The following is a 17,671-nucleotide window of genomic DNA, read 5'->3' as shown; positions in this document are numbered from 1 at the left end:
TTTACACGTCGTGTAAGAGGTTGAAGCTCGTCCAGCAGCACCAGGTTTGGGTGTGAAGCTGTTTCTCCAGCAGATGGCGGCAGAGGAAGGCCAGGAGAAGGAGGAGGGGGAGGGGGAGGGGGAGGAGGAGGAGGAGGCCGGTGCTCCTCCTGGAGCTCCTGTGTCTTTAAGGCCGGATCGCACAGCTCCCATACGGCTGACTGGTGCCACGCTGCGGCGCCTGCTCTCATCGGATCCTGGACCCGGAGCTTCTCTGCCCGCGCGTCTTCTACACTCTCCGTGTGTGTGTGTGTGTGTGTGTGTGTGTGTGAGAGAGAGAGAGAGAGAGAGAGAGAGTGTGTGTGTGTGTGTGTGCTGTCTGACGGTAACCTATGGATTGACGGAGCAGGCTATTGTTGTCAGCCCGGTGGTTTGTTCTGCTGGAGCGGCACTTTCCCCGGAGAATGCGCAGAGGATCCGGAGCCGTGCTGCTGTCCGGATAGCGCCGAAACCCACCCGAGAATCACGGTAATCTCACTCCCGTTCACTCCTTTTGTTTATTCTCTTTAGAATAAAAACGGGGGGGGGGGGGGGGGGGGGGGGGGGGTCGCGTGAGGCGGTAGCGCCGTGTCGCGGCTCATCCCACCGGAGACTCGTTGTGTGTTTAGCAGCACAAAGCGACACGTCGAGGTGTCGATGAGCTCCGGATGTTCGGTGAGATGTGTCGGTACCGTCAGTCGGTACCGTGAACCCCGATGGGAGCCGTGAAGGCAGCTCTCCGGCCTGCTGCTGCACTGACACACTGAAGTTATTGTTTCTCTTCCAGCAGCAGCTCAGGGTCCATTTGATTCATGTAGTTCTGAAAATATGCAAATACAACTCATATGTACACGTCTCACGTGATCGTGGACTATATGTAATAAAGGCTCCAGTCAATAATTCACTTCTTTTTATTTATTATCAACGAAATAGAATCAAAGCTGTTTGTTTTATTTTTATAAATGAATCATAACAGAATATTTTTCTTGTGTTTACAAATGTAAAGGTGCGATGAGGAACACGTAGGGGGCAGTGTTTCACCTGTAGACTCGGTCCAGACAAGAAAACACTGAGAGACGGTCCAAGTGGTCCACATTTAATCCTACTGTCTCATGCAGTGTGGGACTGGTCTTAGTCTGGACTTGGTCTCAACCTCTCTTGGTCTTGCCTCTGTCTCAACCCCTGAGTCAAACCAAAGTCTTTGTCTTGAATTAATCTCGCCCTGCCCTGGTCCTGGTCTTGGTCTTGTTCTTGGTCTTGGTCTTGGTCTTGGTCTTGGTCTTGGTCTTGGTCCTGGTCCTGGTCCTGGTCTTGGTCTTGGTCTTGACTCTGTATCAACCCCTCAAAGTCTTGTTCTTTACTCAGTCTTGCCCTGCCTTGGTCTTGTTTTGGTCTTGGTCTTGTTCTTGTTCTTGGTCTTGGTCTTGGTCCTGGTCCTGGTCTTGGTCTTGGTCTTGACTCTGTATCAACCCCTCAAAGTCTTGTTCTTTACTCAGTCTTGCCCTGCCTTGGTCTTAGTCTTGTTCTTGGTCTTGGTCTTGGTCTTGGTCCTGGTTCTGGTCCTGGTCTTGGTCTTGGTCTTGACTCTGTCTCAACCCCTCAAAGTCTCGCTCTGCGAGTTCAAATAACGTTTGTTTATTGGATTAAATCCAAAAAGTGGCCGAAATGAGAAAAGGACTTGACTCATCGATTCGTCCTCTCCGGCACCAGGAGACGACTTCAGACTCCGGAGCAGCTCCGGTAGACGGACCTTTGGTTAGCGGTTAGCTTGAACTCAGCTCCGGGGGATTGATCCCGAATCAGCACTTCCTGTCGCTACCGTTAAACCAGCAACTCCCACCGCTGACTGAATGTGAGTTCAGCTAACCTCTTGTGTTGATGAAAGGTGCAGATCTACGTCTTTATTCGATCATCACATTCATCCCATAAATCATCACGAAAAGACTGAGTGACGTCTTCAAAGATATACAGTTTATTAGTATTACAAGACCGTGAAAACCAGTAACTATTCACATTTGAATTGCTGGAACCAGAGTCTCGTGTTTCTGTCAGTCCATCAGTTGAATAACGATGGACTGGTGGTGAAAGACTCCAGATTGCCGTCATGTGTTTTGGGTTCTGGTGGTGTGGAAGGACGAGTGTGTCCTGAAGTCTTTCCACATCTAGGTTTAATTCATGCCAGTCACTCACACACACGTCTCAAGTCTGTTCAGCTTCTTGTAAATCTTTTTAGAAGTCTCTTAAAAGTTCTGCTGTAATTTATGGTTTTAGTCAAGACTCGAATCAGCAGAGGTCTCCTCTCTGTGGTGGAGCTTCACGGGACGTTTCCTGTCCTCGGTACCTGAGACCCGACCTAGAGGACACTCTGTCCGTCCAGTCTTCCCCTGGTTTGGGCCTCCACCCTTCTCACTGGGACTCCGTCCAGAGCTCCTCTGTGATTTAGAGCGCTGACCACATGCTGACCACATGCCATGAGCTTCAGATGACGGCTCGTATTTAAAGCTGCTGTCAGCGTTCCACCTTTTCTACGTGAACCTCTGAATCACTGCTGGATTTCACTTTGTACCATTTTTTTTTCGGTGCATTAAATCTCAGCTGACAGAGTTTAAATACGGTCTTGGAAGTATCTCAAGTATCGGTTTGCATGTTCCACATTTTATCGTCAGTGTCTCGTGCAGTGCTGGTCTGGTCTTAGTCTTACGCTTAACTCGGTCTCAACCCCTCAAAGTCTTGGTCCTGTCTCGGTCCTTTCTACACTCTGGTCTTAGTAAACTCTGTTTAGGTGGTCTTCTGACGTAAAGTGGAAACGTGTCTGTAATACAGGAGCATGTAGACCTTCACGGGACACAGCTTTAAACGTCCACAGTGGAGTTTAGAAGATCGTTTGTTAATGAACAGAAAGCTCTTTGTGACGATCTCAGCAGAAAGACGTCTCTCGAAGAAATGAAAAGACTAAAGCTAACTGTGTCATCTCCAGACAGGACCTCCATCTTCCTCCTCACTGAATTATTCACCTCTCTTAACCCACATTCAGACTCTCAGTCTGGGACACGAGACCCAACGTCTCCGCTCTTTTTATTTCACCGTCATCTCGCTGCGATTCACCAGATATCAATGACCACGTTCACACACACACTCATGTACATTCATGTGTTCAGCTCCTTCACTATCAGAGTCTCTCTCTGTGTGTGTTAAACACAAACCAACCAGTCAACAGCTAGTAGAGCTGGAGGAGAGATGACGTCCAGAAGAACAGAAGGAGAAACATCATGAAGGACTTGGACTTCAACAGGTTTCTGGATCTGAACAGATATCTTTTAGAGAAGCTGTTTGAAGGAATGAAAGAGGACCAACAAGTCCTCCACCTCTGGAACATCTGTTAGCTCCTGATGTTCACTCTGAGGATTAATTTTCATTTCCTGTGTAAACAGATTAGTAGGAATATTGTCTTTTTGGAATACAACCTGAATACTTGGTGCATGTAAACGTGGTCAGTGTGACACTGATTGTGACTGAGAACTTGTACCTTCTCACAGTTTGTCGGCGCTTTAATTTCAGGACTGGGACAAACTTCCTGCATCAGATCGTCCGTCGCTGATGGTCGCTGTGTGAAGGTTTGTTGTGTCTGAGAAGAAGAACCTTCGCGTTGCTAGACAGATGTTGATTGAGTGCCAGTCACAGCCAGAGTTGAACCAACAAAGGAACATCTACGTCTTCATCAGACCACACTGCTGCACAAAGCTGCCGGGCCTTTGGAAACCAGACCATCCAGATTAGAAAGGAACCTCGCAGCTTTTCGTTCCTCTTTGTTCCTGCTTCGGGAACAACAGACGTCCGTTGCATAATCCCCGCTTTGGAGATGTTCCTAATCCTGATGGTTTGCGTGTCCAGATTACCCGTCCTGGGTGTTGATCCGTACGGGGGATGTAGATGAAGCAGGATTAGTACCCTCACCTCTTTGTTTGGAGATGATTTAGCAGAACCCCTCCGGCTCCGGCTGGGATTGAGTACAATGTTTGTAAAGACGCAACAGTGGCTCAGATTAATGTTACGATATCATAAACCAATGTTAACTCTTCTGCATTGTGCCACTGGTGATGTGTGTTTGGGAATCACTAGCTGAAGCGCAGGCGAGTCTTTAGAGGTCTCTGACGACACTTATCTGGTTTTCCCATCACAGGTGGGGGTGTAGTGTTGGTGTTAGGGGTCTTGTATTATATTACTGCTGCAGACACAGCTCTGAACAGCTCTCTCATATTACCTGATAGACAAACCACTCAGAACTCAGAACCCGCTGCCAGACCTCTGAATCCAGGACCAAATGTGTCCGTTTGGTTTTAGTCCTGGTTGAAGAGCTTTAGTTTGCGGCACTAAGCTTTTGACTTTACCAACAAGTCCAAGTTTGGGTCAATTTTAACATCTTAGTCATAGTCAGTTAGTTAGTTATGGTATTAAATCCTGGTTCCTGGGATATTCAGCCATGTTTCACGACCCAACAGCAGCCTGAAGCGATCACATAAAAGCTTTAAGACTCACTATGAGCACAATGTTCATATTTGTGGTGTTTCATGAGGCGTTAACAGAGTCTCAGCTGCTCACGTTTTTGTGGTTAGGGTACGTCAGCTAGCAACCCAACTTTGTTCCTTCTATCACTACCTTGAGGTAAGTGACTTGTGTCTTTGGAGAAGTTCTGGAAGGATTTGAAAAAAAGTGTGTGGGAACAGGAAGTGAGCCAAACACCTCGCTGTTCATTAAACTACTGGAGAACTTTTCCAATGAAAACTGTTCTGTGGATTCACTTAAAACCTGACAATCATTGTTGACGTGCTGCTGTTGAATACAAGCTTTCAGCTGTAAAAAAGACAGAATTTCCATGTATTTGTACTAAGATCTCTTAAAGGGACAGTTTGATCTATTAGCAGAAATGTAATATAATATTAATAACGTTTTCATTAGTGTCTAATCACCTGAAACTGAGAATCGTTGTGTTTATCGTTAGCTTTGCATGAGCCCTTCATATCTACATGGGGAGCGGGAGGCAGGGTCCGCCATGTTGCTACGGTAGCCCAGAAGGGACAAACCAGACAGTGGCTCTAGAGAGTCTTTGAGGAACTCGACACGCTCGGAAGAGGACGACTGAGCTGAAGGACTTTCAGTTCGTCGTGATCTGTTGACTTCACCTCTAGATGGCACTAAATCGTACACACTGCTCCTTTAAGTGTGTTTTAATGAAAATAATAACAGTGCCCTCCTCTGTGTGATGACGTCATTACAAGCTTCACAGCGCTGCTCCTCCTGCTGGTTTGGAGGCCAACAGTCGCCCACGTCTATCAGCTGTTCTTCTGTCATCCGAGTCATCTTCAGTCGTCGTCGTTGTTGTTGTTGTTATTGTTGTTGTTTGTCTCCAGCTCACATAGCTCTTCCTCTCTCTGCAGATATTGACATGAAGAAAGACATTGAGACTCTAATAGCAGAGGAACGCGCTGATATCATCTTGAAATATGCTACGGTGCTTTTATTTGGTCCGGATGCATTATGTAAAATGATTTCATATTCATAGTGATATGAACAGTGATATTTTTCTTTAATTATATCGTGACGTATTGATCAGTAAACATGTTAATCCCAGCTCTAGTCAGCAGACGTTGTTGATCATATTTTCTTGGTCTTCAGTGTTTTACAGGATGATTTATGTTCCTCCATGTTCTCCATGTTCTCCATGTTCTCCTGTGATGTGTTGTTGTTCTGTAGGAGGAAGAGTTCTCACTCTGAGATGGACCGGAGCGTCAATTCAGAAGTGTGTAGTGTGGTTTTGTGTGCATGAGGACAACACACGTGTGTGTGTGTGTGTGTGTGTGTGTGTGTGTGTGTGTGTGTGTGTGTGTGTGTGTGTGTGTGTGTGCTGCTCACGTGGGTGGATGTGAGGAGTACTCTGCTGAAGTGCATTAATAACACGTTATGTAATTATAGGTTTGTGCTCGTGGTTTGATGTGATCGGAGAATGATGAAACTGAAACTAAGAAAAGAGAAACGTTGGTCAAAAACCAAACTCAAGTAGACGATGAAGTCGGTTTTATTATAATAATAATAATAAAACCGACTAATGAACAATCAAAAACATCTCCCTGTTTCTAGAGCGTAGCCACAAACTGCTCCAATGTCCTCGTCCATCCTGATGAAGACCCAGAGATACTCAAACTGTGAGATCTGGAGACACGTTCCACCTCCTGACGGACCTTCAGGTTCTGTTACACAGTTTAACCACCACAGTGTGAGATGAAGTTACTGCTGATCAGGAGATCAGCACGAAAGCTCGGGTTGGTAATGTTGAGAAGCAAGAGTACTCTATATTTAAAAAACCATCCAACCTAGAAACCCAGACCAGTGTGCTGACTCTATCTGAGGCCTCTGAGTCTAGAGAGAAGGTCTTCAGCACTGACAGTCCACAGATAGTTCTCAATAACAACTACAGACCACTGTAACTAAATAAAAGAACAACATTTAGAACTTGTTGATGTTTGACTGACTTCAGAGCGTTGAAATTATGGTTTGGAGTCTTGTAGACCAGCTGATGAAACAAAACCAAAAACATCTGTATCGGCCGATGTGGATCATCTTCAATCATCTGGATCTGCAGCCGCTTCACATTGGAGGCGGATCTCTCCGGGGATTTAGCGCTCATGTGTACGATGCACATGAAGACGGACGGGCGGTAACATATGTGCTGTTTGTGTGAAGACGATGAGGATGTGCGGTGGTGACGCTCATCGTTTCCACGAAACGTTATCAGATTTCAAAATAAAAGCCTGGATGAGCTCTGCGGGGTGGTTATCGTGGTGGGGAATGGAGACGTTGGCAACTAGAGGTTAAATTTAGCTCTGTAGATGTGTGTGTGTTGGGGGGGGGGGGGGGGTGTCTCTGTCAGCGGTGACACACTGTGCAGCGATTTGACTTGACAGCGACCTCCGGGGGACTGTCTGGGTCCTGGTTTCTGGTCTACAGCACGGTGACACAGATCACAGGGGAACTCTGGGTAAAAGAGGTTCAGGTCTTCTATACGCTGGTTGTTCCTTAACCAGAAGGGTTCCGTCCTCATGTCGAAGTCTACCTGAGTAAGTGTGTTTATGGTTGTCATACAGACAGAATAGGTGCAGCAGCTGGGATGTGTTGATCATAAGAAACTCCTCTGGTCCTAGTCTCTCCTAGTCTCTCCTAGTCTCTCCAGACGCCGTCAGTGAGGGACTATTTTTAGCCCTCTCGCTTTCATGACATCACTCCTGGGGGCTCAGAGCGCCGACTCGACCACGAAGAAGCCGAGCCTTGTTTCTGTCTGTGCGCTCTGACACCCCCCCCCCCCCCCCCCCCCCCCCCCCCCCCCCCCCCCCCCCCCCCCACACACACACACACACACACACACACACTCACACACACACACACACACACACACACACACACACACACACACACACACACACTGATTGGCAGCCTTCCAGACACGCAGCCGAGCGGCGAGAGGAGGATTAGCTCCCCTCTCTGTTGTGTCAACACGGGGACCAGGTTGAAGCCTAAATGGATTTTCCATGAGACAAACATCATCACTCTGAAACTTTGTGCCGTTGATGCGGACGTGTTTGGGTTGGAGGGTTTTACTGCGGAGCGCCGCTCGCTGCTGCGCGTTGACTGATTACAGATGTTTGTGTTTGAAGCTTTCAGTGCAGTCTGTCACTGCTTCAAGAACACTTTCACATGTTTGAGTTGGTGTGTGCACTCTAACCAGTGTCAGACTGTGTGTGCATGCCAATGCGTTTGTGTCATGAGTTTCAGAGCAACTGAAATAATGCAGAAGAAGATCGAAACTCCTCCAGTCAAACTAAACCTGCGTCCGATCTGAAGAAAGTTACTATGAGGGTTTGTCACCTGTACTGCAACGTGCCGATGTCCCACTAACGCCGACAATGCAACCAGTGGCAACCTTAAAGTGCCTTAAAGCTGCATTCTCTCTAGTGTCCACCAGGGGGCGACTCCTCTGGTTGTATAGAAGTCTAGTCTAAAATGACTCTACTTCTCTCTTGATTTATTCCCTCAGTAAACATTGTAAACATGAGTTTATGGTCTCAATCTCTAGTTTACAGTCTTCTTCAATACAGCATGATGTTCATTTACTACATTATGCTCCATTTAGAGTCAAACAGACCATAAAGAGGGGATGATTTAGGGGCGGGGCTACACGCTGATTGACAGGTCTCTACCAGAGACGTATACGCAGTCTCTACGTCACTCCTCCTCAGTCCAGATATGGTCACTTCTGTGACTCAGATATTTTGACCATGTTTACAATGTTTACTGAGGGAATAAATCAAGAGAGAAGTAGAGTAGAGATTTTAGACTAGACTTCTTACAATACGACTTATTTTTGCAACTGGAGGAGTCGCCCCCTACTGGTCAGAAGCAGCAACTTTTAGGACCCAATGGAAATGAAATCAGAGCTATTCAAGTGTTGATTTAACTGGACCTTGAAGCTGTAATTCAGCAGTTTTCTGGTCATTGATCTAGACCTTTAGTTGTGTTAGCTGTTCCCTTAAGCAAGGCACTTCAGCCTCAACTGAATGTTGTCAGGTAAACTTCCCCGAGGTGAAAACGATAACAAAAATATATAGGCGGATGTAACTCATTTAAATATATTTTCAGCTGTGGCCAGAGGCATCGTGTTTCCAGGTTGTCGGTGCGTCCGTCTCGTTCTTGTGAACATGATATCTCAGGAACACCTGGAGCGAAACTCTTCAAATTTGGCACAAACGTCCACCTGGACTCAAAGATGAACTGATTTGATTTTGGTGGTTATAGGTCACTGTGATCTCATGTCCGTCCCATTGATGTGAGAGCGACAAGAGGGAAATTCTTCAAATTTGGCACAAACTCTTTATGAACTTTTGGCCATAACTCAAAAATTCATATGCTAATTATGACAATTCCACACAACCGTCAGGAGGCTCTGATTCTCATCGGTGTTACTTTCAGTGTAAAGTTCATTTGAACACAATATGTTACGTACTTCTGTTTGTATCTACATAAGTACGTTTGCGTCTGCAGGGGAGGCAGGGCGGGGTGGAGATCGACCCGTGGGAAGATGCCGACTACAGCATCTACAAAGTCATCGACCGCTTCGGCTTCATGCAGTAAGTCATTACCTTCTGTCTCTTCCCTCTGTTTGTTTGCGGCTGGTTGATCACTTTATGATTTTGCGTCTTTTATTTTCTATCAGCGAGGACGAGCTGCCGGCCCCGACTGCGCACGAGGAAAAGGTAAAGCGGGAAGCCGTGACAAAATGCCGGCACCCAAAGTAGTAACGAAGGGCCAACCAATGTTCACCTGCTCCTGTCTCCCTCACAGAGGAAGCAGCTGGAGGTGGAGAGGGCCGAGAAGTGGCTGAAGATGGCCAAGAAGTGGGACAAATACAAGAACAGTGACCGGGTGAGTAACGGACCAAACATCACCATTTTTAAATGACTGCGCCGCTGGAGAGTTCACACAATTGTCGACGTGTATGTAAGGTGAGTCTGAACCGGGCTGCGACCTCCGGTTCCTTCGGTTCCTCCGTCACTCCTCCTCAGTCCAAGTATGGTCACTTCCTGTTCACGTGCGAATGCCGTGATCCAAGATGGCGACGGGCGAAGTCGTCAAACTCAAGGCTTCAAAACGTCAACAAACCAGTGGGTGACGTCACGATTGAAGAAGACTTGAAACTAGAGATTGAGACCATAAACTCATGTTTACAATGAGTTCATGGTCTCACTGAGGGAATGAATCAAGCAGCTTTGTGCAGCTTTAACACATGAAGCTTTGTCTTCACTCGCCTGGGGTTTACCTAATAAACATCCTGCACTTATTTGCTCAAAGAAAGAGACGTAGAAGTGATGTCATGGAGCTCCATCCTGAGATCAACAGCACTCAGAAAATGTTCTGAGCATTTAAGTAAAAAATGTTTGTTATATTGAGAAGTTTAAAACCCCAAAACACTGATGTTAACCTGAGCAGAGACTTGTAACTCACACAAACCTGCTGAAAAAAGTTTCCTCCTGTGAAAATGGTCGTAGGCGAACCGTAGGCGGTAAAACTTTCCGGTGACTCACACTCCACACCGTCTCTTTAAACCTTCTGGCTCTTTTATTTTTTTGGTTTTTATTCAGCCAGTGTTTATGTTATCCCTCCTGCTCTCCGCTGTCAGATGGTGAAGCGGGTGTACAAGGGCATCCCCCTGCAGCTCCGAGGCCGGGCCTGGGCTCTGATGCTGGACGTGGAGAGGGCGAAGAAGGAGAACGAGGGCAAATATGAGGTGTGTGTGTGTGTGTGTGTGTGTGTGTGTGTGTGTGTGTGTGTGTGTGTGTGTGTGTGTTCTCATAACGCCAATTCATCCAGCCTGAAGAAAGTCACAAATACAGAAAACGTTAAGCATAAAGAAGGGAGAGGAACAGATCATGGACGGTTCTGGCATCAACGTCCTTCATTAAGTCCCGATAATGGACACCTCCAAGGGCATTATCGCAACTATACCATGGTCACTTGCCAAAGGAAAGAATTAAGACCGTTAATCTAATACCTGGAACAATCATTGCCATCTCACAAGTGTCTCATACAATGGAAACGCTCAACTCAAAGAACCATCTGGATCAGCTGTGAGCCAGAAAGCTAACGTTGTGTTAGCAAGATTCAAAGTCATCAAGGAACAGTAAACATCATGTGACAGTTTGTTAAAGAACAAGACTAGCTAGCTACCCAGCTATGTCCCTGTCCCCCAATCAATATGAATAGTTTTATGAAATCTTGATTAGCATAACGCTAGCATAAAGCTAATGCCATGCTGGTAATATTTAAAGTCAATAACAAACAGTACATTACATTACAGTCATTTAGCAGACGCTTTTATCCAAAGCGACTTACATTTCAGTATCTATCTACACACCGTAGACACAGCTACGGGAGACATTTTTGGGGTTAAGTGTCTTGCTCAAGGACACATTGACATGAGACTGGGAATCGAACCTCTGACCCTCTGATTGAAAGACAGCCCTGCTCTCCACTTAGCCACGGTCACCTCCCACCTCTCACCTCAGTAACCATAAGGTGACCGTCTGTTTAACAACAAGACTAGCTAGCTATCCAGCCATGTCATTGTTCCCAAATCAATATGAATAGTTTCATGAAATCTTCATTAGCATAATGCTAGCATAACGCTAACATAATGCTAGCTAGATTCAAAGTCAATAACATTATGTTTGATTTAAAACCAGTAAATGTAATTTGACAGTCTGTTTAACGAGACTAGCTATCCAGACAATGATAAATTAATTAATTAATTAATTTGAATTAATTGATCATTAAAAACGTGGCTTTCTTCCATTTGAGATACTACTAAACTGTCACATGTTTTGAAGCGGTAACATTTTATCTTGTATCCGATCCTCTCTGGGTGACCCGACCCCGTTGACCCGGCTCTTTGTTTGTTCCCGCTCAGAAAATGAAGGAGCAGGCCCGACTGTACTCGTCTGAGATCAAACAGATCGACCTGGATATCAACAGAACCTTTCGGAACCACATCATGTTCATGGATCGCTTCGGAGTCAAGTGGGTTCTCACTCCCGTTACTGAACAACATGTTCTCACTTCACCCTCCACTGCTCTGTCAACAGTGAGGTTCCAGTTCCAACGACGCGGTCGGGTGTTTTAAACACTTTCAGTCCACGTTCTGCGACCTCAGCGTGAACCTGGTGCTGAGTGTGAGAGAGGTGGACCCGCTGTGTTCTGAACGTCGGGTTCTGTGTGTGGAACCCGATCCCGTCACAGAGTGATGTCACTGACAGTTTAATGGACCGCAGGCCTGTTTCTGGAGCAGCAGTGGAAAGTCTGGGGCAGCAAAATGTTTCAATATTTAAAAAGGAGTTCTTTTTATAGTGACGGAGAGCTGCAGAGCTGATCCTCTCCGGTTCTGTGTTCTTTATGTGTTCTGTGTTTTATTTCCTCCGGTCTTTGTTTTCTATGTTCTATGTTCTCTTTCTTTGTTTTGTGTTCTTCTGTGTTTTCTTCTTGTTCTCCGTATCATTTAGTTTGTTTTGTGTTCTGTTTCTTACGGTTCTCTTTGTTTTTCTCTAACACAGTCCAGTTTAAACAGAGCAGAGTGAGACCTCCTGTTTTTCAGGTTGTTTTGTCAGCTCATAGTGACTCTTGTGCATTGTGGGATAATGTTCTTCTATAAAGTCCACTTTATGTATTTAATAGTTCACACTTAACAGAGGACCACGCAGTGAAAGTCACCTCATCCAGGAAGGTTGTGAATACGTCACGTCACTCTTCTTCGTTTGTCTTCCTCTCTACAGGCAGCAGTCTCTTTTCCATGTTCTCTCTGCATATTCAGTCTACAACACAGTAAGTCGCTGTAGAACATTAAACACCAGTTTACGTGGATTTAACTGGTAAAGATATGCTTGTTTTCCACCCGTGGCTTATTCTTCAGACGTTGTTCGGTTCAGTTGTACTCTCAAAACCTTTAGGTTAGAAAGCCGAGGAGCTCAGAGAGAAGCGAGCTTGTGACCGGAAGGTTGTAGGTTCAATCCCCGGACCGGCAGGATAAGTCTTCCCCTCCCTCACTAGGTGTCTCTTCAGGGCCTCTTAACCCCAGACTGGGTCAGACTGGGTTGTACTGGTGGTCATCTCTCAGAGGAACTCCTGATTAAATAAAGGTGTTACACTCTAAGAAGTCAAGGCACTAACTAGAGCATACAGGGTTCTTCCTATAGTAGAACCACTTTTCCTGGCAGAACCTTTTCAGAAGGTTCTACCCAGTAAAAGGTTGCAACCACAATCCCCATATGAGAGGGTCAACAGAGACCTCCTCTATGGTGTAATGGTTCCTGCTCTGCAGGCTTTATCTGGAACCTTCTAAGGGTGCTAACAAGAACCCAACCAGGGGATTCTACCGAGAACCCTTCTAATTTTAAGGGTTGACATCTAAACCCATCTAGGGGATTGTACTTTTACATTTCAAAGAATAACCCCGCCCCTAAATCATCCCCTCTTTATGGTCTGTTTGACTCTAAATGTTCCATAATGTAGTAAATGAACATCATGCTGTATTGAAGAAGACTGTAAACTAGAGATTGAGACCATAAACTCATGTTTACAATGTTTACTGAGGGAATAAATCAAGAGAGAAGTAGAGTCATTTTAGACTAGACTTCTATACAACCAGAGGAGTCGCCCCCTGGTGGACACTAGAGAGAATGCAGCTTTAACAGGCAGAACCAGAGGTTGCCGTCTGGGTGGTTCAGGGATTTGCTCATTATGAGATAATTCATTACAACAGAGCCTCTGTAGTGTGAAAACGTTGGCGGTCAGCTCAATCAGGAGTAAAGCAATCTGTCTTTTTGTTTTTTGTCCTCCGTTGCCTGCAGGAGGTGAGCTACTGCCAGGGGATGAGTCAGATCGCCGCCCTGCTGCTGATGTACATGAACGAGGAAGACGCCTTCTGGGCGCTGTCACAGCTGCTGACCAACCAGAAACACGCCATGCACGGTGAGACGCCGCAGCCAACGGGAGCATGACCTCTGACCTCCTGCATGTCTGTTGAGATGAAGTGGAGCGTGTTGAGTAACAAGTGACTCTCTGCTCCCTTTTATTCTGAAGGATTCTTTGTTCCCGGGTTCCCCAAACTTCAGAGGTTCCAGCTTCATCACGATCAGATTATTTCCAAACTCATCCCCAAACTGAAGAAACATCTGGTGAGGAACAACAATGCTGCAAGAACTCACTAGTGGTGATTCACTGACAGTTTGATGCCTTCAGATAATGTGCTGACTGTCTCTCTCTCTCTCTCTGTCTGTCTCTGTCTGTCTCTCTCTCTCTGTCTGTCTCTCTCTCTCTCTCTCTCTGTCTGTCTCTCTCTCTCTCTTTCTGTCTGTCTCTCTCTGCAGGACAGAGAGCAGATGTCTGCAGGGATCTACTGCACTAAATGGTTCCTGCAGTGCTTCATTGACAGGGTGAGGAACTGTTCTCCTCTTCGTTCGCTCACTCTGTGTTTCACCTCCAGTTAGCGGCACGATGACGTCACATTTAAAGGAACAGCTGCACTAAAAGCCCAGAGAGCAGCTTGTCAACGTCCTTCATGATGTGAAGACAACAAAGATTCTCTTTTTACAGATAGTTCCACATGATCTCAGCATAAAGCTGGTGATACTTGAGCTCTGGGACATGAGCGTTATAAGAGCTGTTAAGCTAAACTGCTGTTAGCCTCCTCCATGAAGCCCACAATCCTGTGGCGGAGGCGGTCTGGCGGAGTCGGGCCGCTGTCAGCGCTTCTCCGTCCCGCTGAGTGGCTGAGCTCAGAGGGCCTCAGAGGACCTCTGAGGTTTTGGGGAGGAAACTCTCCAGGAGGAGAGCTGCTAGAGACACGTTGAGGACGAGTCAGGGGTTTGTTTCAACGTTGTTGTCTCTGCAGACGCCGTTCACGCTGACCCTACGCCTGTGGGACATCTTCATCCTGGAGGGGGAGAGGTTCCTCACCGCCATGTCCTACACCATCCTGAAGATACACAAGAGTAAGAGCACCAAGATGTGAATCACTGTTTGAGGAGCAGAAACACATTGGCTTTGACATGAACTGTGTGTGTGTGTGTGTGTGTGTGTGTGTGTGTGTGTGTGTGTGTGTGTGTGTGTGTGTGTGTGTGTGTGTGTGTGTGTGTGTGTGTGTGTGTGTGTGTGTGTGCAGAGCGTCTGCTGAAGATGTCTCTGGAGGACCTCAGAGAGTTCCTGCAGGAGCGGATCGCTCAGACTTTCTTCTACAGCGACGACGTGATCGTGGAGCAGCTTCAGGCCTCCATGGCTGAACTGAGGAAGATGAAGCTGGACCTTCCTCCTCCAGGTACTCAGCCGTCACAGCTGCTCACAGTAACTCTGCACCTCGTTTTAAGGAACCAACGTTTGATGTTTCGTTCTCAGGGAAGCCTGACGAGTTGCCCCGTAAGCCTCTGGGTCAGGAGCTGCCGGTTCTGTTGAGTCCGGTCCGGTCCTCCAGAGGGAAGCAGTCGTCGGCCGGAGCCGGACTGAGCCTCCACATCATCTCCCACACGCCCGACTCCATATCTCCAGACCAGAGCCCCTCCAAGGACCCCCGGGACCTGGACGCTGAGGAGGAGGAGGAGGCCCCGCTGCCTTCCCCGGACCCGATCATCATCCACAGCCGGGCCCCGCTCAGCCCCGACGGCTCCCCTCTGACGGGGCCTCCGCCTTACCGGCCCCCCGGGAGCGAAGCGGACGCCGGCCTGACCTCCGGCCGGGTCCCGCGGACTCTGTCGGCTCCCGTAGTCCGGCGGGCCTCGTCCGAGAGTCTGTCTGCAGCGGAGCGGGCCGAGGACGGCTACCTGGTCCAGCTGCTGGAGCGGGCCGAGGCTCTGCCCTCCGACCGGAACCTGAACCGGGACTCGAGCGAAGCATCGGAGGAAACACAGACTCCGGATACCTGCTGAGCTGACGACGTGTCAGAGTTCTGAAGTCACTCCTGTTTGGTTCGTTACGTGTTCTGGAGAGGTCCAGTTCAGGAGGTTCATGATGTTAGTGAAGAAGGTTCATCAGATTATTTATCACGAGCAATAATCGCTTCAAAATGTTTCACAACCAACAACTGCTTTTGGTTTACATAAGATACAAAGTTCATTATTCAGTGTCTCAGAATCCCACCGGTGGAACCCACTACGTTCACAATGACATCATAATGACATCATAATGACATCATCACGGTTAGTTTTTTACATGCATGCTTTATATGTAAAGGAAAGAGGAAGACAAACATACAGATATGTTTTTGCCAATAACTCATTTGGTAAAGATCCATAAACAAATTATGAAGAGAAGGAAACTTGCCAAGTCAGCAGAATCCAGTCACAGTTCATAACCTGAGAGCAACAATGTTCTCCGCATCCAGTGATCTCTCCTCAAGTATTTGCAGAGATGGGAGTGATGATAGCAATAATAATAATAATAATGATGATGATGATGATGATGATGATGATGTAATGCTCTCACCAGGAATGTTTGGTCCGTTACCACAGAGTCTTCTCTGATGGCTTTGGACCCAGTTTGTCTCCTGTTACATTGAATTTGTAGACAAATTTGGGTTGTTTTTTTTCCAGACAGGGAGGGTCTAATGAAAGACACTATTGAGTTGCATTATGGGAAGTGTAGGATCTAGTGTCTTTAATTAGTGCAGTATTACGTTGTGACTTTAACTAAATACTTCAAAGTAAAAGCGTCACAGCGTCACCTTCCACTGACCAAACTGCTTTTCACAGTTTTACTTTGATCAAACACACTTCTCTCACTCACACTGCATGTTTGCATTTTTGAGAAACATTTCCCTGAATGTGAGAGACGATGAAGAGGGACGATGAAGAGGGACGATGAGGAGAAACCCTACGGGAGCACTCGGCAGCCCGTCTCCTGTTTCAGCCCAAACCCAGTTCTGAGTTGCTCTCTGTCTTCACTGCAGACAGACGGAATCTGAACCACGATTAAAAACACGTCTTTTGTAGTTTTGTAGAGCAGAATGTCGCTGAGTCAGCCTTTGTACAAACCGTTTGCTAGCAGAGTCGCCGTTTTATTTTTCTGTACTAACGTCTCGATGCCTTCTGTGGACGCGGTGAGCCGGCTCACTGCTGCGATTGTTCCCGGTGAAACATATTGAGCTTGAGTTCTTCCAGCTCGGTACCTTATTGTTTCTGTCTTTAGAATTAGGAGTAAAAAGACATCCGGGTCATTTCAGCGCTAACTGGACCGTGTGCTGCTTCAGATCTTCACGTGTGTTCGGTGTCGTAGAACCAGGTTGGACAGAGTTAGAAAACCTTTTCTTAGAAGTAGTGAAAGTTTGACACCTTGTGGCCGCCTGAGGAGTAGACGTGTAGAAAGACTCTAAAGGTTTAGAAGTCATCCACAGGACTTCAATGTTTTTATTATGTGAAGACGTTCTGGCTTTTAACGACGTCTGACTGTCCTTCAATGCTTGAGTAGTTGTGTATCAAAGCCTCAGGAGAAGAACATGAAGAACATGAAGATGTGATGCTCGGCTACAGATTTGTTGTACATTGAAACTTGCTGCACATTTGTCTTTTTGTTAAGAAGTGGATGAAAACCTGGAGCTGAAACAATACAACTTTATCTTCCTTGATCTTCTGTTTCCTGTGTCTGTCTGTCTGAGCGTGACTTGATTTAAAGCAGGAATAAAGGAAGTTTAATGTCGACAAAAAACAATAGAATGAAAATACAAACGTATGAACAATAGAATAACAATGACTAAGTGTAAAATAAATAATACTGACAGCAGTGCAACATACAACACAATAACAATAAAGTAAATAAATAAAGTAAACAATTCAACTAAAATAGGCAAATGTAAACAACAACACAGATTAATAAACAAGAGTAGAAATATAAAGAAGCTAACAGCAGTAACTAATGGAACCTAAAATAGAAGATGTATGTTGAGCATGATATTAAAGTAGTAGAACGTTACATTGCACATAGAATAATGAATATGACATTAATACTGTACATGATGTGGTTATTATTGTTGTAAGTTGTGGTTATTTATCTCCGTTCTAGACTTTTTCTT

At 46.3% G+C, this 17,671-nt stretch overlaps 1 protein-coding gene across 2 annotated transcripts; it reads left to right on the top strand.

Moving 5' to 3' along the window:
- Positions 1-131: 131 nt before the first annotated feature.
- LOC137886342 (USP6 N-terminal-like protein) lies at positions 132-17,227 on the top strand. Of its 2 annotated transcripts, XM_068728771.1 has the most exons (15): positions 493-507; positions 5,454-5,527; positions 5,770-5,815; positions 9,109-9,194; positions 9,281-9,320; positions 9,409-9,489; positions 10,244-10,351; positions 11,531-11,640; positions 12,390-12,438; positions 13,464-13,584; positions 13,696-13,790; positions 13,983-14,048; positions 14,507-14,606; positions 14,777-14,929; positions 15,007-17,227. In XM_068728771.1, exons 2-15 carry the CDS (start codon positions 5,520-5,522, stop codon positions 15,531-15,533), a joined length of 1,590 nt encoding a protein of 529 aa, XP_068584872.1. In that variant the 5' UTR covers positions 493-507; positions 5,454-5,519; the 3' UTR covers positions 15,534-17,227. The 2 variants fall into 2 exon arrangements, with proteins under 2 accessions (XP_068584871.1, XP_068584872.1); XM_068728770.1 differs by lacking the exon at positions 5,770-5,815 and having other exon boundaries at positions 132-507.
- The last annotated feature ends 444 nt before the right edge of the window (positions 17,228-17,671 follow it).

The sequence above is a fragment of the Cebidichthys violaceus genome, unplaced genomic scaffold (assembly GCF_023349555.1).
Source record: "Cebidichthys violaceus isolate CVI_PGR_0920_01 unplaced genomic scaffold, fCebVio1.0.p SCAF_43, whole genome shotgun sequence".
Lineage (NCBI taxonomy): Eukaryota > Metazoa > Chordata > Actinopteri > Perciformes > Stichaeidae > Cebidichthys > Cebidichthys violaceus.
Note: the sequence above shows the minus strand (reverse complement) of the source record. Positions and strands in the feature narration are given on the sequence as shown.